Raw genomic sequence first — 25492 nt, 5'->3', positions numbered from 1 at the left:
TTTTTTGAGGAACCTCCATTCTGTTTTCCATAGCGGTTGTACCAGTTTACATTCCTACCAACAGTGCACAAGGATTCCCTTCTCTCCATATCTTCATCAACACTTATTTCTTATTTTTTTGATGACAGCCATGCTGATGGTATGAGGTGATATCTCATTGTGATTTTGACTTGATTTCCCTAATTAGTGAGGTTTAGTACCTTTCATGTGTCTGCTGGCCATATGTGTGTCTTCTGCGGAAAAATGTATAAGTCCTTTGATGACATTTTAAACAGATTTTTTTTCTTTGCTGTTGACTTGTATAAATTCTTCATATATTTTGGATATTAACCCCTTATGTATATACGATTATATATAATATATCATGATACATGATTTACAAATATCTTCTCCCATTGTGTAGATTGACTTTTCATTTGTTCATAGTTTCCTTTGCTGTGCAGAAGCTTTTTAGTTTAATGTAGCTCCATTTTTTTCCTCTTTTTTTCTTTTGTTGTCTTTGCATTTGCATTTTTTAATTTGTCAAATTAAAAAAAATCATTGCCAAGACCAGTGTTTAGGAGTTTACCCCATATGGTTTCTTGCTGGAGTTTTATGGTTTCAGGCTTATATTCCAGTCTTTAATACATTTTGAGTTGATTTTTGTGTATGGTCTAAGATAGTGGTCTGGTTTTGTTCTTCAGCATGCCATTGTCCAGCTTCCCAACATCATTTATTGAAGAGACTGTTGTTTCCCTTTGTATATTCTTAAACTCCTTTATCACAACTTAATTGACCATATGTGCATGGGTTTATTTCTGGGTTCTCTATTCTGTTTCATTGAGCTACATGTCTGTTTTTATAACAATCCCATACTGCTTTGATAACTATAGCTTTGTAATATAGTTTGAAATCAGGAAGTGTGATACCTCTAACTTCATTCTTTCTCAAGATTATTTTGGCTATTTGGAGTCTTTTGTGGGTCCATACAAATTTTAAAGTTGTTTGCTCTATTTCTGTGAAAAATGCTATTGGAATTTTGATAGGGATTGCACTGCATCTTTTTTTGCCCTTTTTAACATCTTTATTGCAGTATAATTGTTTTACATTGCTGTGTTAGTTTCTGCTGTACAAAAAAGTGAATCACCTATACATATATCCGCATATACCCTCCCTCTTGTATCTTCCTCCCACCCTCTCAATCCCACCTCTCTAGGTGGTCAAAAAGCACAACGCTGATCTCCCTGTGCTATGCAGCTGCTTCCTACTAGCTATCTATTTTACATATGGTAATATATATATATATATATATATATATATATATATATATGTCAATGCTGCTCTCTCACTGCTTCCCAGCTTACCCTTTCCCCTCCCAGTGTCCTCAAGACCATTCTCTATGTCTGTGTCTTTATTCCTGTTCTGCCCCTAGGTTCTGGAGAACATTTTTTCTTTAGATTCCATATATATGTATTAGCATGCAGTATTTGTTTTTCTCTTTCTAACTTACTTCACTCTGTATGACAGACTCTAGGTCCATCCACATCACTACAAATAACTCAGTTCCGTTTCTTATTATGGCTGAGTAATATTCCATTGTATAAATGTGCCATATCTTCTTTATCCATTCATCTGTTGATGGACACTTCGGTTGCTTCCATGTCCTGGCTATTGTAAATAGTGCTGCAATGAACATTGTGGTACATGACTCTTTTACAATTATGGTTTTCTCTGGGTATATGCCCAGTACTGGGGTTGCTGGGTCATATGGCAGTTCTATTTTTAGTTTTTGAAGGAACTGCCATACTGTTCTCCATAGTAGCTCTATCAATTTACATTCCCACCAACAGTGAAAGAGGGTTCCCTTTTCTCCACACCCTCTCCAGCATTTATTTTTGGTAGATTTTTTGTTGGTGGCCATTCTGACTGGTGTGAGGTAATACCTCATTGCTGTTTTGATTTGCATTCCTCTAATGATTAGTGATGTTGAGCATCCTTTCATGTGTTTGTTGGCAATCTGTATGTCTTCTTTGGAGAAATGTCTATTTAGGTCTTCTACCCATTTTTGGATTGGGTTGTTTGCTTTTTTGATATTAAGCTGCATGAGCTGCTTGTAAATTTTGGAAATTAATCCTTTGTCATTTGCTTCATTTGCAACTATTTTCTCCCATTCTGAGGGTTGTCTTTTGATCTTGTTTATGGTTTCCTTTGCTGTGCAAAAGCTTGTAAGTTTCATTAGGTCCAATTGGTTTATTTTGGATCTTGCTGTGATTTATGTCATAGAGTGTTCTGCTTATGTTTTCCTCTAAGAGTTTTATAATGTCTGGCCTTACATTTAGCTCTTTAATCCATTTTGAGTTATTTCTGTATATGGTGTTAAGGAGTGTTCTAATTTCATTCTTTCATTCTTGTCCAGTTTTCCCAGCACCACTTATTGAAGAGGCTGTCTTTTCTCCATTGTATATTCTTGCCTACTTTGTCAAAGATAAGTTGACCATATGTGCGTAGGTTTATCTCTGAGCTTTCTGTCCTGTTCCATTGATCTATATTTCTGTTTTTGTGCCAGTACCATACTATCTTGATTACTGTAGCTTTGTAGTATAGTCGGAAGTCAGGGAGCCTAATTCCTCCAGCTCCATTTTTCTTTCTCAAGATTGCTTTGGCTGTTCGGGCTCTTTTTTTATATTCATACAAATTGTGAAATTTTTTGTTCTAGTTCTGTGAAAATTTCCATTGGTAGTTTGATAGGGATTGCATTGAATCTGTAGATTGCTTTGGGTAATATAGCCATTTTCACAATGTTGATTCTTCCAATCCAAGAACATGATATATCTTTCCATCTGTTTGTATCATCTTTAATTTCTTTCATCAGTTTCTTATAGTTTTCTGCATACAGGTATTTTGTCTCCTTAGATAGGTTCATTTTAGGTATTTTATCCTTTTTGTTGCAATGGTAAATGGGAGTGTTTCCTTTGCACTGAATCTTTAAATGCTTTATGTAAACAGCTAAATAAGGTAATGTTTGAGGTGACAAACACTTTAGTACTTTAATAGTTTTTTATTGTGGAACTACTAGAGACCAGGAGGCAATTGGAGCTCATGCTAGGGACCTAGACATTGGCCGCAGACTTTTTTTGGAACCCATTCTACCACAAAGTGCTGGCAAATGCCCTCTTGGAATCCTCTGTCTAGCTTTTTAGCAATGGGACCTGACCCACTGACAAGTCTGTGAAACCAGTACTAGCAGATCTCAAGAAACAAAAATATCCAGTTGGAGAAACAGCCCCACCTACCAGGAGGCTGTTTGCATTAGGACACACACCAAGACACATAACTAAAATACAAAAATTAAAGAGACACTATTAAAAACAGCAAGGAAAAAGCAACAAGTTACATACAAGGGAACTCCCATAAGTCTATCAATCAGTTCACTTTTGAGGAGGAACACTGCAGGCTGGAAGGGAGTGGCATGATATATTTTAAGTGATGAAAGGGAAAAACCTACAAGAAACTCTATCTGGCCAGGCTTACTCCAGATTTGAAGGAGAGATGAAAATTTTTACAGACAAGCAAATGCAAAAAGAGTTCAGCACCACCAAAACAGTTTTACAAGAAATGTTAAAGGAACTTCTCTAAGTGAAACACAATGGCCAAAACTAGAAATATTAAAAGTATAAAAGGAAAAATCCCATTGTTAAAAGCAAATTACAGTAAAGGTAGTAAATCAACCAGATATAAAGCTAGGAGGAAGGTTAAAAGACATAAGTAGTAAAATCATACCTGTCCACAATAAATCCCTTATCTAAGGGATACAGAAGACAAAAATATGTAAAATATGATGTCAAAAACAGTAAGTGTGATGTGGGGGGGCAGTAAAAATGTCTGGTAGTTAAAATATATTTGAAATTAAGAGATCAGCTTCTTAAATGAATCATAGATACATACATACATACATAGATGGCTACATAGAAACCTTACAATAATCACAAACCAAAAATCTATAATAGATACACAAAAAATAGAAAGGAATACAAACATAACCCTAACAATTGTCATTAAATCACCTTGGAAGAATGCAAAAGAAAAAGTAATAAAGAACTGCAAAAACAGACCAAAAACAATTAACAAAACAGCAATAGGTACATACCTATCAATAATTATAAATGTAAATGGATGAAATGTTCCAATCAAAGGACATAGAGAGGCTGAATGGATTCAAAAACAAGACCTATATCTATGCTGCCTATGAGAGACTCACATCAGATTTAAAGACACACAAAGACTGAAAGTGAGGGGATGGGAAAATGTATTCCATGCAAAAGGAAATGAAAAGAAAGCCAGGGTAGCAATATTTGTGTAAGAAAAAGTAGACTTTAAAATAATGATTGTAACAAGAGACAAGGAAGGACATTACATATTGATCAAGGGAACAATCAAAGAAGAGGATACAGCAATTATAAATATATATGCACCCAACATGGAAGCACCTAATTACATAGGAAATATCAACAGGCATAAGAAGAGAAACTGACACTAACAAAATGTTAGTAAGAGCCTTTGACACCCTACTTAGATCAATGGACAGATCATTCAGACAGAAAATCAATAAGGAAACATTGGCCTTAAATGACACTTTAGGACAAATGTCCATTTCATCCCCAAACAGCAAAACACACTTTCTTTTCAAGTGCACATGGAACATTCTCCAGGATAGATCACATGCTCAGTCACAAAACAAGTCTCAGTACATTTAAGAAAATTGAGATCATGTCAAGCATATTTTCTGACCACAGCACTCTGAGATTAGAAATCAACTAAAAGAGAAAAACTGCAAAAAACACAAACACGTGGAAGCTAAACAAAATGCCACTAAAGAACCAAAGGTTCACTGAAGAAATCAAAGAAGAAATTTAAAAATACCTGGAGACAAATGACTATGAAAATGTAATAATCCAAAATCTATGAGATGCAACAAAAGGAGTTCTAAGAGGGAAGTTTACAGTGATACAAGCCTGCCTCAGGGAACAAGAAAAATCTTAAATAAGCAACATAATCTGACACCTAAAGGAACTAGAAAAAGAAGAATAAAAGAAACCCAAAGTTAGTAGAAGGAAACAAATCATAAATATCATAAATATCAGATCAGAAAGAAATTAAATAGACTAAAAAAAAAAGATAAATGAAACTAAGAGCTGTTCTTTGAAAAGGAAAACAAAATTGATAAACCTTTAACAGTCTCATCAAGAAAAAGAGAGAGAGGGTCTAAATCAATAAAACAGAAATGAAAGAAGAGAAGTTACAGCCAACATCACAGATATACAAAGGATCATAAGATATTAATTACTATGAACAATTGCCAATAAAGTGGACAATTTTGAAGAAAGCTTATGTCTAGAAACATACAATCTCTCAAGAGTGAACGAGGAAGAAATAGACAATATGAGCAGACCAACTACTCTTAATGAAATTGAATCAGTAATAAAAAATACTCCTGACAAACAAAAGTTCAGGCCTCACAGATGAATTATACCAAACATTTAGAGAAGAGTTAACACCTATCTATTGCAAACAATTCCAAACAATTGCAGAGGGAGAAACATTTCCAAACTTATTCTATAGGACCAGCATCACCCTGATGCCAAAACCCAAAAAGATATCACAAAAAAATAAAATTACAGGCCAATATCACTGAAGACCATAAATGTAAAAATCCTCAACGAAAGTTTAGCAAACCAAATTCAACAATACATCTAAAAGTTCATGCACCATGATCAAGTGAGATTTATCCCAGGGATGGATATTATCAATCCATGTGATAAAACATATTAACAGGTTGAAGAATAAAAATCATATGATCATCTAAATAGGTACATAAAAACCTTTTGACAAAATTCCATATTCATTTATGATAAAACTCTCAACAGAGTGGTTATGGAACACACATACCACAACATAATAAAGGGCCATATATGACAAGCCCACAAGTAACATCATACTCAATGGTGAAAATCTCTAAGAACAAGATCAAGAACAAGACAAGGATGTCCAATCTTGCCACTTTTATTCAACATAATATTGGAAAACCTAGCCACAGCAATCACACAAGAGAAAGAAATTAAAAAAGATCAAAATTGAAATGGAAGAAGTAAAAAGTCACTGTTTGCAAATGACATGATACTGTACATAGAAAATCCTAAATACACTACCCCAAAACTACTAGAACTAATCGATGAATTTGGTAAAGTTGCAGGATACAAAATTAATACATAGAAACCTGTTGCATTTATATACACTAACAATGAACTATCAGAAAGAGAACTTAAGAAAATAATCCCATTCAAAATCATATCAAAAAGAATAAAAAACCTTGAAATAAATTGAACTAAGAGGTAAAAGACCTGTACTTGGAAAACTATAAGACACTGATGAAATAAATTGCTGATGACACAAACAGCTGGAAAGATATACCATGTTTCTGGATTGGAAGAATTAATATTGTTAAAATTATCATACAAATCAGGGCAATCTACAAATTCAATGCAACCTCTATCAAAATACCAATGGCATTTTTCACTGACCTAGAACAAATAATTCTAAAATGGCAAGGAAACGCAAAAGACACTGCACAGCCAAAATAATCTTGAGAAAGAACAAAGCTGGAGGTATCACACGCCCTGATTTGAAACTATACTGCAAAGCTACAGTAATCAAAACAATATGGTACTGGCACAAAAACAGACAAATAGATCAATGGAACAGAATAGAGAGCCCAGAAGTGAAACTACACTTATTTGGTCAAATAATCTATGATAAAGTAGGCAATAATATACAATGGGCAATAGACAGCCTCTTCTATAAATGGTGGTCAGAAAACTGGACAGCTACATGCAAAATAATCAAACTGGACACTCTCTCACTCTGTGCACAAAAATAAATTCGAATGGATTAAATAGTTAAATGTGTGACCTGAAGCCACAAAGCTCCTAGAAGAAAACACAGGCAGTAGGCTCTTTGACATCAACCTTAGTAAGTTTTATCAATCTTTCTCCTCAGGCATGGGAAATAAAAGCAAAAATAAACAAATGAAACTGAAAAGCTTTTGTCCTGTGAAGGAAACTATCAACAAAATTAAAAAGCATTGTACTGAATAGGAAAAGATATTTGCAAATGATATGTCTGATAAGGGCTTAATACCCAAAATAACAAAGAATTCATACAACTCAACATCAAAAGAGCAAACAACCCAATTAATAATGGGCAGAGTATCTGACACCTGTCAAAGAAGACATACAGATCACCAACATGTACTTGAAAAATATTCAGCATCAAATCATCAGGGTAATGCAAAGCATAACCACAATGAGATATTACCTCACCCCTGTCAGAATGGTTATTATCAAAAATACAATAAATAACATGTATTGGTGAGGATGTGGAGAAAACGGAACCTTCATGCACTGTTTGTGGAAATGTAAACTGGTGTAGCCACTGTAGAATACAGTATGAAGGTTCCTCAAAAAATTAAAAATAGAACTAATTCCACTCCTGAAGAAAACAAAAACACCAATTAGAAAAGATATATGCATGGTCTCTCAGACCCACCCTGGTGTAACATGTGAGGGCACTTACACATAATATGAATAGCAGGAGGCAGGGGTCAGGGGCCACCTTGGAGGCTGGCCATTAGACTCCAGGGTTTGAATCACTCAATAACATTTGCCTCAGTTTACACATATGTAAAATGGGAGTAATAGTAGTATCTGCTTTTTACGACTAAAATAGCTAATATATTTTAAAAGTTAAGAATGTATTTAAGATATTTATGAGTGAATTATAGGACATCTGTCATTTTCTTTAAATACTCCAGAAAAAAAATTGAGGGAGGAGAATGATGGTGGTTAATAAAACATATATGGCAAAATGTTAAAATGTTGATGATAATGATTTAAAGTGGGCAATACGTACATAAAGTTTTTTTAATGATCTTTAATTTTTTAAAAATAATTATTGATGTATGGTTGATTTACAATGCTGTGTTAATTTCTGCTGTACAGCAAAGTGACTCAGTTATAGATATATATATATATATTCTTTTTCAGATTCTTTTCCATTATGGTTTATCACAGGATATTGAATATAGTTTCCTGTACTATACAGGAGGACCTTGTTGTTTATCCATAATGATCTTTTCTTTATTTCTTAAGTTTAAAATTTCCCATAATAAAAAGTTACATAATTTTTTACATAAAATGTTTATAGCAGTACCTGGAACATAGTAAACAGTCAATAAATGCTGGTTATTATTTTTGGAAAAAAGAAAATATATATGCAGCCCTATGTTCATTGCAGCATTATTTACAATAGTTAAGATATGGAAGAAACCTGTCTATTGATAGATGAATTGATAAAGGATGTGACATATATACATAAATATACATGAATATTAGCCATTAAAAAGGAATAAAGTCTTGCCACTTGAGACAACATGAATGGACCTAGAGAGTATTATCCTAAGTGAAGGAAGCAGACAGAGAAAGACAAATATTGTATGGTTTCACTTATATGTGGAATGTAAGAAACAAAACAAACTAACTAACATAATAAAACAGAAACAGAAACAGATGCAGAGAACAAACTGGTGGTTGCCAGGGGGAGGGAGTGGGGGGAGGAAAGAAATAGGTGGGGGAGATTAGGAGGTATAAACTTACGGTTGCAAAATTAATGAGTCATGTGTATGAAATGTATAGCATGGGGTATATAATCATTACTTATATAATATCTTTGTATGGTGACAGAACTTAACTGGACTTATAGTGGTGATTATTCTAAATGTATAGAAATACTGAATCACTATGTTGTGTAACAGGAACTAACAGTGTTGTAGGTCAATTATACTCCCAAAACGAACAAACTCATAGAAAGAGAGATCAGTTTTGTGGTTACAGAGGCAGGGTGTTGGGGAAGGGGGAATTGGAGGAAGTCAGTCAAAAAGTACAAACTTTCAGTTACAAGGTATATAAGTACTAGGGATATAATGTACTACATGGTAAATATAATTAACACTGTGTATATTATATATGAAAGTTTTTAAGAGAGTAAATTCTGAGTTCTCATCACAAGGAAAAAAATTTAGTTTCTTTAATTTTGTATCTGTATGAGATGATGGATGTTCACCAAACATATTATGATAATCATGTCCTGATGTATATAAGTGAAATCATTATTCTGTATACCTTAAATTTATACAGCGCTATATGTCAGTTATATCTCAATGAAAATCTAGGAAAATAAATAAATAAATAAAATACATTTTTCCAGAAAAATAACAATTATTTCTTTTAATCTGTTTAAAGACAAAATCTGACAATCATTGCTAATATTTGGTTGACTACTTCAACAGTGTAGAATCTATAAGAGAAAATACCATAACTACATATCATCTATTAATATAACAATACAGATTGGGGAATAACTGTATTTACCTATTTAAAAACTTAAATATTACCAAAATAATAATACTTTTTTTCATCTTTTCAGCAACCTTGACACAGAAGAACTATGTGGTAAGTTTATTTAAAGCCAATCAAACCCATTACTTGCTTTAGAATAAGAAAGAACACTGTCTTACATATTTCTACAAACCCTGAAATTAATGCCATAGATTAGGAGTTCTGGAATAAAGTAAAAGATAGTTGAGATCTCAAGGAATTTATCTTTATCCATGAGTTTTGTTCAAGCATGTATTTCACTGAAGAAAGAGTTGGCCCTTATTAATTTGTTCATAGCAGGAGAATTATAATTAGTACAATAAGTTTCACAAGAATATATTCCACCAGCTTGAATATATTTTTAAAGTGTTGTTTAATACAACTTCATTATTCACTTCAAATATATTGTGCAGAGGCTTTGGTTACTTTTTTGCAAAGCTGATCCCTTGATATGTAAAAACAACTTTGTCCCATACCTTGCCTAAACCATTCTGGAATGTCACTTGCAAAACAAATGATTCAGTGGGGAGAGATGTCTTAACAAATTCCTGATTTAGTGGCCTCTTCATTTACTTTCTTCGTTTTTGTGGGTGGAAACAAAAGTAATAGGCTAGAAATATGAAAAGGCAAATACTTTTGAGATTTATTCTTCGTTCTCAAAAATTTGTCTTCTCTAATAATAGAACTAGATTAAAGACCTATTCTATATTTATTTTGAAAGATTTGACTCTGATTTTCCTGCATAATTTTAGTTAGGGAACTAGTTAAGGGGTTTTAATTCAACAGAATTGCTCTATATCTTTAAACCCAGTGATTGTACTCCTAATTCTGTGTTATAATACTCCCTCTCAGTTCAAGAATATGCATTTTAATTTCCAGAGTGAAGTTTCATTTTTCATTATTTTGTGAATATAAAGTAAACATATTCTAATCAAAATGGATTCTAATTAAAACCAAAGTTTTCAGTGCTAGCAAATGAAATATGTAGACTCACACCCAGCAAAAATACTCCCTTTTATGTGGGAGGGGCAGTGTTTGATTGACATGGAAAATGGATTTCTTGTGCTTTTTAGTAGAAGCCAATTAACAGGTCCAAGTATCTAAAACTTTCATTCTGTTGCTTTTATTTAGTTTATCAGTTTACTAAATTATGGACCTAGAATTCAAAATACTTTAATAAATGCTTTATTAAAATAAAGTATAGATATTTCTTATTTTATTTATGAAAGTAATATTTAACTTTTTTTTTTAAATTTAGCAACACAGAATTATATAGGTGTATAAGAGAAAATGTCAAAGGCTCTCACTCCTCTTTCCCCTGATACTGATCTCCACTGCTAACTTCTTGGAATGTATCCTTCCAAACATTTTTACACATGTAATGACATTGATATATATGAGTATGTTTTTTTCCAACAATGTGTATACTATATGATCAACACAAGTGCACACTGTTCTATATCATTTTATTACAAAGGATGCATAGTGTCCCATTTACCTTAAAATTTTTAACCAAATCTCTTTCAGTTGTTTTGGGTTTTCAGGTTGTTTCCAAATTTCCACTGGGACAAACAACACTGAAGTAAATATCCTTGTTTGTATTCTCTTTGCACTCTTATACAAGTAGTTCTGTAAGATAGATTCCCAAAAGTGTAGTTACTTGGTCAAAGATTCTTCCAGTGTGCACGCCCAGCAGCAGTATATAGGCAAGTCAACATTACTCACTTTCCTAAATAGCAGCTTTAGGCCATAACTTATTCCGACCAGTCAATACATAACTTGACTTTAATTAGATAATTGTGTATGAACTTTAGCATTGGGTCTTTGGTTTCCTATTTGTGCCATCTTTAGCTATGATCTAAAATCTATTGGGAGCAAATTTATTACTTTCCTGATCTTACACAGCTTATAACTGTTTTTGTACTCTTACCCAATTTTTTATTAGTGTATAATTGCTTTACAAAGTTGTGTTAGTCTCTGCTGTACAAAGAAGTGAATCAACTATATATATATATATATATATATATATATATCCCATCCCTTTTGGACCTCCCTCCCACCCCACCATCCCACTCATCTAGATCATCACAGAGTACCGAGCTGAGCTTCCTGTGCTATGCAGCAGGCTTCCACTAGCTATCTATTTTACATATGGTAGTGTATATATGTCAGTCCTAATCTCCCAATTCATCCCACCATCCCCTTCCCCCTCTGTGTCCACATGTCCATTCTCTATGTCTGCAATTCTGTTCCTGACATGGAAATAGGTTCTTCTGTACCATTTTTCTAGATTCCACATATATGCATTAATAGACGATATATGTTTTTCTCTTCCTGACTTACTTCACTCTGTATGACAGACTCTAAGTCCACCCACATCTCTACAAATGACCCAATTTCATTCCTTTTTATGGCTGAGTAATATTCCATTGTATATATGTACCTCATCTTCTCTATCCATTCATTTGTTGTTGAACATTTAGGTTGCTTCCATGTCCTGGCTATTGTAAATATTGCTGCAATGAACATTGGGGTACATGTGTCTTTTGAATTATGGTTTTCTCAGGGTATATGCTCATACTGGGTCATATGCTAGTTCTATTTTTAGTTTTTAAAAGGAACTTCCATACTGTTCTCCACAGTGGCTGTATCAATTTACATTCCCACTAACAGTGCAAGAGGGTTCCCTTTTCTCTACACCATCTCCAGCATTTATTGTTTGTAGATTTATTGATGATGGCCATTCTGACCTGTGTGAGGTGATACCTCATTGTAGTTTTGATTTGCATTTCTCTGAATATTAGTGATGTTGAGTATCTTTTCATGTGCCTCTTGGCCATCTGTATGTCTTCTTTGGAGAAATGTCTGTTTAGGTCTTCTGCCCAGTTTTGGATTGTGTTGTTTGTTTTTTTGATATTGAGCTGCATGAGCTCTTTGTATATTTTGGAGATTAATCCTTTGTCCGTTGCTTCGTTTGCAAATATTTTTTTCCCATTCTGAGAGTTGTCTTTTTGTCTTGTTTATAGTGTCCTTTGCTGTGCAAAAGTTTTTAATTTTCATTAGGGCTCATTTGTTTATTTTTGTTTTTACTTTCATTACTATAGGAAATGGGTCATAAAAGATCTTGCTGTGGTTTATCTCAGGGAATGTTTTCCCTGTGTTTTCCTCTAAGCATTTTATAGTGTCCAGTCCTACATTTAGCTCTTTAATCCATTATGAGTTTCTTGTGTATGGTGTTAAGTAATGTTCTAATTTCATTCTTTCACATGTAGCTGTCCAGTTTTCCCAGCACCACTTATTGAAGAGGCTGTCTTTTCTCCATTGTATATTCTTGCTTCCTTTGTCAAAGATAAGGTGACCACCTGTGTATGGGTTTATCTCTGGGCTTTCTATCCTGTTCCATTAATCTGTGTTTCTGTTTTTGTGCCAGTATCATACTATCTTGATTGCTGTAGGTTTGTAGTATAGTCTGAAGTGATGAAGTCTGATTCCTCCAGATGCATTTTTCTTTCTCAAGATTGCTTTGGCTATTCGAGGTCTTTTGTGTTTCCATACAAGTTGTAAAATTTTTTGTTCTAATTCTGTGAAGAATGCCATTCGTAATTTGATAGGTATTGCAGTGAATCTGTAGATTGCTTTGGGTGGTATAGTCATTTTCACATTATTGATTCTTCCAATCAAAGAACATGGCATATTTCTCCATCTGTTTGTGTCATCTTTGATTTCTTGCACCAGTGTTTTATACTTTTCTGCATACAGATCTTTTGCCCCCTTAGGTAGGTTTATTCCTAGCTGTTTTTTTCTTTTTGTTGCAATAGTAAATGGGATTGTTTCCTTAATTTCTCCTTCTGATCTTTTGTTGTTAGTGTATAGGAATGTGAGAGATTTCTGCACATTAATTTCATATCCTGCAACGTTACCAAATTCATTGATTAGTTCTCATTGTTTTCTTGTGGCATCTTTAGAATTTTCTATGTATAGTATCATGTCACCTGCAAACAGTGACAGTTTTACTTCTTTTCCATTTTGTATTCCTTTTATTTCTTTTTCTTCTCTGATTTGCATGGACAGGACTTCCAAAACTATGTTGAATAAGAGTGGCGAGAGTGGACATCCTTGTCTTTTTCCTGATCTTAGAGGAAGAGATTTCAGTTTTTCAGCATTGAGAATGATGTTTGCTGTGGGTTTGTCATATATGGCCTTTATTATGTTGAGGTATGTTCCCTCTATGCCCAGTTTCTGGAGAGTTTTTATCATAAATGGGTGTTGAATTTTGTCAAAAGCTTTTTCTGCATCTATTGACATGATCATATGGTTTTCATTCTTTAATTTGTTAATATGATGTATCATATTGTTTGATTTGCATATATTGAATAATCCTTGCATTCCTGAGATAAATCCCACTTGATCATGGTGTATAATCATTTTAATGTGTTGTTGGATTCTGTTTGCTAGTATTTTGTTCAGGATTTTTGTGTCTATGTTCATCAGTGATATTGATCTGTAATTTTCTTTTTTTTGTGATATCTTTGTCTGGTTTTGGTATCAGGGTGATGGTGGCCTTGTGGAATTTAGAAGTGCGCCTCCCTCTGCAATAGTTTGGAAGAGTTTGAGAAGGAAAGGTGTTAGCTCTTCTCTAAATGTTTGGTAAAATTTGCCTGTGAAGCCATCTGATCCTGGACTCTTGTTTGTTGGAAGATTTTTAATTACAGTTTCAATTTCATTACTTGTGATTGGCCTGTTTATATTTTGTCATTCTTCCTTGTTCAGGCTTGGAAAGTTGTACCTTTCCAAGAATTTGTCCATTTCTTCCATGTTGTGCATTTTATTGGGATATAGTTGCTTTTAGTAGTCTCTTATGATCTTTTGTATTTCTGCTGTGCCCATTGTAATTTCTCCTTTTCATTTCTAATTTTATTGATGTGAGTCCTCTTCCTTTTTTTCTTGATGAGTTTGGCTAAAGGTTTATCATTTTACTTTTTATCTTCTCAAAGAACCAACTTTCAGTCTTAGTGATCTTTACTATTGTTTTCTTTGTCTCTATTTCATTTATTCTTCTCTGATCTTTATGATTTCCTTCCTTCTACTACCATTGAATTTTGGTTGTTCTTCTTTCTCTAGTGGCTTTAGCTGTAAGGTTAGATTGTTTATTTGAGATTTTTCTTGTTTCTTAAGATGAGGTTGAATTTCTATAAACTTCCCTCTTAGAACTTCTTTTGCTGCATCTGATAGGTTTTGGGTCATCACCTTTTCATTGTCATTTGTTTCTATGTATTTTCTTTTGTTTCCTCTTTGATTTCTTCAGTGATCTCTTGGTTATTTAGCAGTGTACTGTTTAGCCTCCTTGTGTTTATGATTTTTACAGGTTTTCCCTGTAATTTATTTCTAACCTCATAGTGTCAGAAAAGATCCTTGATATGATTTCAATTTTCTTAAGTTTTATGAAGGTTGATTTGTTCCCCAAGATGTGATCTATCCTGGAGAATATTCTGTTTGCACTGAGGTGAAAATGTCTTCTGCTGCTTTTTTGTCAAACGTCTATAAATATCAATTAAATCTATCTGGTCTATTGTGTCATTTAAAACTGTGTTTCCCTATTTATTTTCTGTCTGGATGATCTGTCCTTTGGTGTAAGTGGGGTGTTAAAGTCCCCCACTATTATTGTGTTACTGTTAATTTCCTCTTCTATGGCTGTTAGCATTTGCATTATGTATTTAGGTGATGCTATGTTGGGTGCATATTTATAATTGTTATATATTCTTCTTGGACTGATCCCTTGATCATTATGTAGTGTCCTTATTTGTCTCTTGTAAAATTCTTTATTTTAAAGTCTATTTTCTCTGACATGAAAATTGCTACTCCAACTCTCTTTTGATTTCCGTTTGCATAGAATATCTTTTTCTGTCTCCTCACTTTCAGTCTGTATGTGTCCCTAGGTCTAAAGTGGGTCTCTTGTAGACAGCATATATATGAGTCTTGTTTTGTTTTTGTTTTTGTTTTTTGTGGTACGTGGGCCTCTCACTGTTGTGGCCTATCCCGTTGTGGAGCACAGGCTCCGGACACACAGGCTCAACAGCCATGGCTCATGGGCCCAGCCGCTTCTCGGCACGTGGGATTTTCCTGGACCAGGGCACGAACCCATGTCCCCTGCATCGGCAGGCAGACTCAACCACTGTGCCACCAGGGAAGTCCTGAGTCTTGTTTTTGTATCCATTCAGCCAGCCTGGGTCTTTTGGTTGGAGCATTTAATCCATTTACATTCAAGGTAACTATTGATATGTATGTTCCTCTTACCATTTTGTTAATTTCTTTGGGTTTGTTTTTGTGGGTCTTTTTCTTCTCTTGTGTTTCCTGCTTAGAGCATTTCCTTTAGCATTTGTCATAAAGCTGGTATCGTGGTGCTGATTCTCTTAGCTTTTGCCCGTCTGTGAAGTTTTTGATTGCTCCTTCGAATGTCCATAAGATCCTTGCTGGGTAGAGTAATCTTGGTTACAGATTTTTCCCTTTCAACACTTTAAATGTGTCCTGCCACTCCTTTTGGCCTGCTGAGATTCTGCTGAAAAATCTGCTGATAACCTTATGGGGATTCCCTTGTATGTTATTTTTTGCTTTTCTTTGCTGCTTTTAATATTTTTTCTTTGAATTTAATTTTTGTTAGTTTGATTAATATGTGTCTTGGTGTGTTTCTCCAAGGGTTTATACTGTTTGAGACTCTCTGCACTTACTTGACTTGAGTGGCTATTTCCTTTCCCATGTTATGTAAGTTTTTGACTATAATCTCTTCAAATATTTTCTCATACCCTTTCTCTTTCTCTTCTTCTGGGACCCCTGTAATTCGAATGTTTGTGCATTTAATATTGTCCCAGAAGTCACTAAGACTGTCTTCAATTCTTTTCATTCTTTTTTCTTAATCTATTCCTCAGCAGTTATTTCCTCCATTCTATCTTTCAGCTAACTTATTTGTTCTTTTGCCTCAGTTATTCTGCTATTGATTCCTTCTAGTGTATTTTTCATTTCAGTTATTGTTTTGCTCATCCCTATTTGTTTGTTCTTTATTTCTTCTAGTTCTTTGTGAAACATTTCTTGTATTTTTTTATCTGTGTCTCCATTCTATTTCTGAGATTTTGGATCACATTTACTGTCATTACTGTGAATTCTTTTTCAGGTAGGTTGCTTATTTTCTTTTCATTGATTTGGCCTTGTATATTTTTACCTTGCTCCTTTGTCTGTAACATATTGTTTTGTCATCTCATTTTTTTTTTTTTTTGAGGCACGTGGGCCTGTCACTGTTGCAGCCTCTCCCATTGCAGAGCACAGGCTCTGGACACGCAGGCTCAGTGGCCATGGTTCACAGGCCTAGCTGCTCCGCGGCATGTGGGATCTTCCCAGACCAGGGCACAAACCCGTGTCCCTGCATCTGCAGGTGGACTCTCAACCATTGCACCAGCAGGGAAGGCCTGTCATCTCATTTTTTTGATGGGTGGGGCTGTATTTCTTCTTACTGGTTGTTTGGACTGAGGCCTTCCTCACTGGAGTTTGCAGGCAGTTGACTAGAGCCAGGTCTTGGTGCTGAGATGAGGAACTCCAGGAGACCTCTCTCCAATTAATATCCCCTGGGGTCTGAGGTTCTCTGTTAGTCCAGCAGCTTGGACTCAGCGCTCCCACCAAAGGAGCTCAGGCACTACCCCTGGCTTGCTTATCACTGAATTCCTTAACTGAGATTTGGCACTTTATTTTCACCTTGCAGAGCTATTCTCAGAAGACACATAGAATGTAGTTTCAGACCCTCTTGAGTGGTTCTTTTAAAATCTTGAATATCTTCTGTTCATAAACCGGTGCAGTTGCACTTCTCTCTCTCAGTTGCACTCTTACTCATTTTTATTGAACTATTTTGCAAATCTTCAACTTGGTACGTGAATATTTTAAGATACTTATGGATGGGTGATGAATAATTGCAATGAAAGTTCATATAGCTAGAGTGCTTGATCTGAAAGCATATAGAAAGCTTTATGAGCAAGTTTGAATATATTCAGTAGTCTAAGTTTTCATCTAGTTAGTTTTTGCCTACCAATTACTTTAAAAGTTAGCTAAATTCTGTAAATAAGATTGATAAAACTGAGGAATCTCCCATAAGAATTGTATAAGCCTTATATGCAAGGTTCCTTTAAGTTGCTGTGCCCAAATTCCCCCTAGTCAGACTGTATAGGAGCACCACCTTGCATTGCCAGATCCTGGGCAGTGCCGAGGGACTTGTGCCAGCTGAGTCTGGGTACTAGAAAATCAAATCTCTACTCCAGACTTTTAGAGCTGTGACTACTTGGCACATTTATAAAATCACCTAAAGGAGTTGTAGAACAGTTTGAGTGACACTAATCTATATCCCCTCAAAATAACTCATTCTTAGATTTTTGACTGATGCCTTTATTCACAACATGGGTGTTCTAACTCTCTTTTTTTGTCTTGGTCATCTCAGTTATTTTCTTTCCTATCTAATACAATTCTTGGGAAGTTACAGCAAGGTACACACTGTGGGCCTCATCTAAGCTCATGAAAATGCTTTGTGAGATTAGTTCCCAGTGTGATCTTTGTGGAAGCTAGTTCTCTGGTTCTGACTTGGAATTCTTGGGTCAGATCCAAAAACTCAACAACTTGGAGGACTGAGATGCAGAATAGAAGAAAACTCTGTAATCTGGTGATGCGACACCACCAATTAAGTACAGTAGTGAAGGAGGAAGGGAGAAACTAACCTTTGGTTAGCATTTCTTTTTCTTGTTTTGGCCACGCAGCTTGTGAGATTTTAGTTCCCTGACCAGGGATTGAACCCATGCCCTCAGCAGTGAAAGTGCAGTCCTAACCACTGGACAACCAGGGAATTCCCTTGTCAGCATTTTAATAGAGAAGATGTTACATTGAACATCCATGAGGAGATAATTTCCTTTCTGACAGATAATTTATTAAATGCATCTGTTTATAACTCTTGCTCTATTTTTTAATTATACTCAATACCCAGACTCTTACTTTTCAGAGCCTCTTCTCTTAAACTGAGGAGAATTGGTTCTCACACATTTCCATATGTGCTATACAGTTCTCTTTTGCTCTTACCCATGAAACCCTATTGGTGTTCAAATTGGCCCTTGTACACAGAGGGCACAGGGAAACCAAAGAAAGAGGCAGACCACTCCACATTGGTAGGTGGCAGGTTTAGTAGACAAGGGAACTTACCCTTCCATACAAGGTTTACATACAAGGCTTGTCTTAGGCAGGTAGAAAACGAGTAGAGCTCTGCACCCTCCCACCAGAATCTTAAGTTTATATAGAGGTCTTAACTGGATTCAGTCACATACAACAACGTCCAGATTGCTCTCTCAAGGTAGTGTCCTTGAAAATGGCTCCCACTGTGGGAATGTTGGGGAAAGCATACACTCCAAGGACAGGAAAGTGGATGAGGAGCCTCCAATTGCCCAGGTATAACTTGCAGTTCAACCAGTGGTCACGTCCTCTACATTACCTTCTCCAAACCCACATATAGGTTTCAATAAAAGTAGGTCTTTTCTCCTGGAGGTTATCCCAGTTACAAATGACAAGAGTTTGAAAGAGTAAATATTTGTTCTAAATTTTTCTCTGTCTAATGCTAAACACATTTGCCCAGCTCACATTGGTTACATGATTCAAATAAGGAACATGAGTCATAGTAATACGAATAAAACGTTAATTAGTTCAAGCTTAGCCACTTCCAAAGCCACCCCTGACCTTCCCTCCCTGCTTGCCATATTTTGGGGTATAAAGATATACTGCTGAAATTTCAGGCTCCTACCCACTACCACCTCAAAGCTTTGATATGACCTATGGTCCTTTTTCTGTGACTAACTTACTCCTGGCAATTGATTCTACTCTTGTCTCTCCTGATGGTGTATCACCAGTATTCCCCAAACCTTCCATAGTGTGTTCAGATAACACTTTTAATAGAAAAAATTGAGGATGTCGTTCTCCTTTTCAAAATTGCTCCATGGCTCCCCATTGCACGTAGTGGTTCTCAAATCTAATATGCCATATAATCTCCTAGTGAGCCTGTAAAAAAAAAAAAAAAGAAAGAAAAATGATGAGGCCTCGGCCTCAGCTGAAAGATTCTGATTTAATAGATGAGAACTATCAATAATATTCATTTCTAACAAGTATATCAGGGCAGTGCTTCTCAAACTTCAATGTGCCTATAACTCACCTGGGGGCTTATTAAAATGCAGATTCTGATTCAGTATGTCTGAGGTGGCATTCTAACAAGTTCCCAGATGCTGCTGATGCTGCTGGTCTACAGGCCAAATTTTGAGCAGTGAGGCTCTAGGGAATTCTCTGGAGGATCTGATGAAGATGGTCAGAAACACTGACCTAGACTTCAGGATAAAACTTAGAGCACCTAGCAAGGAATATTTCCAAATATTCAGCTTCCTCTCTCATAACTGATTTGTAGCATCCTGCTTCCGTGCTGTCTCTTCTCCTTAAATATCTCCCAGTCCTGTCCCTTATATCCTACCAATGCTGAACAACACATACTCCTACAAACATGAGAAGATATCATCTGCTTCCATGCCTTTGTTTACCCTCCCTCTGATTATCCAGCAGATTACTATTTATCTGTTAATTCAGGCCTTGTTGATGTGTCCTCTGTGAAGCTCTCTCTGACTTACTCCACATGAACTTGGGTGTTCTTTGCTCTGTATTTAAATTGCACACTGTACCTGGCTCTTGAACCATTGTCTTGAACAATGATCATGTGTATGGCAGTTGCTTGTTGGAGTGTTTATTTCCCCTACCTACCTGATTGTAGTCTTCTTAAAATAGAGGCTCTGTCTTTTTATCATTGTATTCCAAGTTCCTAGTATAGCATTTGACACATAGAAGGCACTAAGTGTGTGTGTTAAGTCATGGAATGAGTAAATGAACCCTCATCATGACGAAGTGAAGAGGGAATTATTTCCTTTCATCTATGTTAAATGTCCCTGACTTTTCCACCTAACTTCCCTCTTTGAGTTCATTGGACCCCTACTCGCCCTGGCACATGTCCTGCAGTGTGTAACTTTAAAACAGTTTGAATGACACTGCACTCTACCACCTCAAAATAAACATTACAATTAGATCCACAACTTAAGCTCCTGTTCAGAGCTTGGGTGTTGTAATTCTCTCTTCTCAGTTACTTCCTTTGTAATTGGGGAGTGATTGTTTTTCTCCTAACTACTTTGAATAGGTGAGAAGAACAAATGAAAGGAGGGAAGGAAGGAAGGAAGGCAGGCAGGCTACATAGTCACCTCTGAATCCTCTAATTATTGTCTTCTCATGTGCTTTATCAGCACATGACTGCATAGATTTGATTTCAAATTGGAAAGGCAACTTATGTTCTTTCCAGGGATCTTTACTGATTGAGCCAAATATCTTCTATATGAATTGAAATATTTATTTTATTTATGTTTTAATTGAAGTATAGTTGATTTACAATATTGTGTTAGTTTTAGGTGTACAGCATAGAGATTCAGTATTTTTGCAGATTATATTCCGTTATAGGTTATTAGAAGATAATGGGTATAATTCCCTGTGCTATATATCTTTGTTGCTTATCTATTTTATATAGAGCAGTTTGTATCTGTTAATCCCATAACCCTAATTTGCCCCTCTCTTCTTCTCTCTCCTCTTTGGTAACCTCAAGTTTGGTTTCTATGTCTGAGACTGTTTCTGTTTTATATATAGATTCCTTTGCATTATTTTTAGATTCATACATAAGTGATATCATATACTATTTTTCTTTCTCTAACTGACTTATTTCACTAACCATAATGTTCTCTAGGTCCATCCACATTGCTGCAAATGTCAGTATTTCATTCTTTTATATGGCTGAGTAATGTAGTACTGTGTGTATATATATATATATATATATATATATATATATATATATATATATATACACACACACACACACACACACACACACACACATCTCCTTAAGCCAGTTGTCTGTTAATGGGCATTTGGGTTGCTTCCGTGAATTAGTTATTGGAGACAGTGCTGCCATGAATATTGGGATGCATGCATCTCTTTGAATTAGTGTTTCTGTTTTTTCTGGATGTATATCCAGGAGTGTAATTACTGGATCATATGGTGTTCTATTTTTAGTTTTTTAAGGAACCTCCATACTGTTTTCTATAGTGGCTACACCAATTTACATTCCCACATGCAGTGTATGATGGTTCTCTTTTCTCCACATCCTCTCTAACATTTGTTATTTGAAGACTTATTGATGATAACCATTCTGACAGGTGTGAGGTGATACCTCCTTGGGGTTTTGATTTGCATTTCTCTAATAATTAGTGATGTTGAGCATCTTTTTATATGTTTTTAAGCATCTGTGTGTCTTCTTTGGAGAAATGTCTGTTTAGATATTCTGCCCATTTTTTGATTGGATTGTTTGTTTTTTTGATATTGAGCTTCATGAGCTGTTTGTATATTTTGGATATGAACCCCTTGTCAGTTGCATCATTTGAAAATATTTTCCCCCATTCCATAAGTTGTCTTTATGTTTTGTTCTGGTTTTCTTTGCTATGAAAAAGCTTTTAAGTTTAATTAAGTCCCATTTGTCTATTTTTGCTTTTATTTCTTTTGACTTAGGAAACTGTACCAGGAAAATATTGCTATGATTTATGTCAAAGAATGTTTCGCCTATACTCTCTTCTAGGAATTTTATGGTTTCATGTCTTACATTTAGGTCTTTAAACCATTTTGAGTTTATTTTTGTATGTAGTGTGAAGAAATGTACTAATTTCATTGTTTTACATGTAGTTGTCCAGTTTTCCCAGGACCACTTATTGAAGAGACTGTTTTTCCTTCATTGTATATTCTTGCCTCTTTTTTCATAGATTAATTGGCCACATGTGAGTTTATTTCTGCACTCTCTATTCTGTTACATTGATATATGTCTCTGTTTCTGTACCAATACCACACCATTTTGATTACTATAGCTTTGTAGTATAGTCTGAAGTCTGGGACAGTTATATCTTCAGCTTTGTTCTTTTTTCTCAGGATTGCTTTGTCTTTGGGTGTTTTGTGGTTTCATATAAATTTTAGGGTTATTTGTTGCAGTTCTGTGAAAAATGTCCTGGTTATTTTGATAGGGATTGCATTAAATCTGTAGATTGTTTTGGGTCGTATGGCCATTTTAACAATATTAATTCTTCTAATCTAAGAGCATGGGATATCTTTCCATTTCTTTGAATTATCTTCAATTTCCTTCATCAACTTTTTATAGTTTTCAGAGTATAGGTATTTCACCTCCTTGGTTGAATTTATTCCTAGTGTTTTTTTGATGTGATTATAAATGGAATTTTTTTTTACTTTATCTTTCTGTTAGTTCACTATTAGTGTATAGAAACAGAACAGATTTCTGTATATTAATTTTTATCCTGCTACCTTGCTGAATTCATTTATTAGTTCTAATAGTTTTTGTGTGGAGGCTTTACGGTTCTTTAGATAGAGTACAATGTCATCTGCAAATAGTGACAGTTTTACCTCTTTCCTTCCAATCTGAATTCCTTTTATTTCTTTTTCCTGTCTGATTGCTGTAGCTAGGACTTGCAATACCATGTTAAATAGAAGCAGTGTGAGTGGGCATCTTTGTCTTTTTCCTAAATTTAGTGGGAAGGCTTTCAAGCTTTCAGCATTGAGTATTATGTTAGCTGTGGGTTTGTCATAAATGGCCTTTATTATGTTGAGACATGTTCCCTCTGTACCTACTTTGATGAGGTACATGAATCATCATGAATGATGTTGAATTTTGTCAGATACTTTTCCTGTGTCTATAGAGATGATCATGTGGTTTTTGTTTTTCCTTTTGTTAATGTGGTCTATCACACTGATTGATTTATCATTATATAATGCCCTTCTTTGTCTTTTATTATAGCCTTTGTTTTAAAGTCTATTTTTTCTGATATAAGTATTGCTATCCCCACTGTCTTGTCATTTCCATATCTTTTTCCATCCTCTCACTTCAAGTCTCTGTGTATCTTTCTTCCTGAAGTGAGTCTTTTGTTGGCAGCATAATGGAGGGTCTTGTTTTTTAATTCAATCAACCACTCTGTGTCTTTTTACTGGATCATTTAGTCCATTGACATTTAAAGTAATTGTTGATAGGTATGTACTTACTGCCATTTTATTCCTTTTTTCCAGTTGTTTTTGCAGCTCTTCTTTGTTCATTTCTTGTTTTTGAGTTTCTCATTGTGGTTTAATGACTTTCTTTTGTCATATTCTTGAGGTCCTTTCTTTTTGGTTTTTGTGTACCTATTGTAGGTTACCATGAGTTCCCCATAATTATACCTACTTGCTTTAAACTGATAATCATTTGGTTCAAACACATTCTAAACACATTTTATTTGTTTTTCAATATACCTTCTAGCTTATCTAAGTGATCTTCAATCCTTACTAAAAATTTGCCTTTCCTGTTGGAATTTTCCCTTTCCTACAGATTCTTCCTTCTTTACCAGTTAGAGAAGACCCTTCAAAATTTCTTTTATGGTATATTTAATGTTGATGATTTTTTTTAGTTTTTGCTTGTCTGAGAAATTCTTTATTTCTCCTTCTATTCTAAATGATGATCTTGCTAGGTAGAGTATCCTAGGTTGCAGGTTTTTCCCTTTCAGGACTTTGAATGTCACTCTCTTCTGACCTGCAAATTTTCTACAGAGAAATCAGCTGATAGCCTTATCAGGGTTCCCTTGTAACTGACTCTTTGTTTTTCTCTTGCTGCCTTTAGAATTCTCTCTGCAACTTTTGCCATTTTAATTATATGTCTTGGTGTGATCTTTGTGTTCATCTTGTTTAGGACCCTCTGTGCTTCCTGTACCTAGATATCTGTTCCTTCTTTAGTTTTGGGAAGTTTTCAGCCATAATTTATTCAGATACATTTTTGATCCCTTTTTCTCTCTCTTCTCCTTCTGGGACCCCTATTATGTGTATATTGGCACATTTTATATTACTTCATAGGTCTCATATATTGCTTTTATTTTTTCTTTTTCATTTGTCTTTCTGTCTGCTGTTCTGATCGGGTGATTTCCATTATTTCATCTTCCAGATCACTTATGTATTCTTCTGTGCCATTTAGTTGGCTATTCATTACTTCTAGAGTGTCTTTTTATCTCAGAAATTGAATTGTGTATTTTCGATTGGGTCTTCTTTATAGTTTACAGTTCCTTGTTAAAATGGTCTGAGTTTACTCTTTTTTTTCTTTTAAACTAAATTAAATTTATTTATTTTTAAACAGTATGTTTAAAAATTGTGGTGTTGAAGGAGTGTTTTTATGTGGGAGCATCCCTGTGTAGACTCTTTGTGTCCACTGTCTTTTGTGTAAGGGCTGGTTTTGATATGGATGCCAGCCACATATTTCCTCAGGGTGTGCTGGCTGCTATCCCTTTTAGAGAGGGTGTGTTTGGTGTTGGAGTATCTAAAACCTGTGCAGAGTGTGAGGCAGGACTTCCTCTCTGCTCCGTGGCTGTCTCTGCCCTGTCAGGGGTGGGGTTTGCTCCCAAGTTGCTGGAGTAGAAGCCTTGAGGGTCAGACTGGAGCTGGCTCTCTTCCCTTTAAGTGTGTGTTTTTCCTTCTCCCTGTACTGAAACCTTTGCCTCAAAGAAGTAGAGTGCTGAAGTAAGTGGGACTCATGCACTTATTGTGGTCTGGTATGCTGCCTGTGTGTGCATCTATAGCTCCCCTCATCAACATGTTAAAGTCACATATTTTCCCCTGCTGTGGTTATCTCAGATCTAGTGCAAGTTTGTGGTTAAGATTGCATATGACAGGAGAATTCACTAGGCTAGGACTTGGGGTAGGGGCATTGTGGTTAGAGGAATTGAAGTGGCTGAGCTGCTGGTAGAGGTCTGGACTGCTTCTGGGACACTCTTTGGGTAAGTGGCAATGCTGGCTGCTGCTGTCCCACCTGGACCACACCTCAGGCCCCCAGGCAATCTCTGTGTTGCTAGATCAGGTCTTTTCTCAGG

General features: G+C 35.3%; 1 protein-coding gene across 1 annotated transcript in view; it reads left to right on the top strand.

Annotated features, from left to right (window-relative positions):
- Positions 1–25492, top strand: part of NECAB1 (N-terminal EF-hand calcium binding protein 1) — a gene marked incomplete at both ends in the record, with an annotated part of 274029 nt that overhangs the window by 133403 nt on the left and 115134 nt on the right. The window contains one exon of the mRNA XM_082674826.1: positions 9517–9542. Coding sequence (XP_082530952.1) covers positions 9517–9542 — 26 coding nt within the window. The remainder of the gene's footprint in view (positions 1–9516; positions 9543–25492) is intronic.

This window comes from Grampus griseus (genome assembly GCF_964374135.1).
Source record: "Grampus griseus genome assembly, chromosome: 17".
NCBI lineage: Eukaryota > Metazoa > Chordata > Mammalia > Artiodactyla > Delphinidae > Grampus > Grampus griseus.
This window is presented reverse-complemented; position numbering and strand designations above follow the sequence as displayed.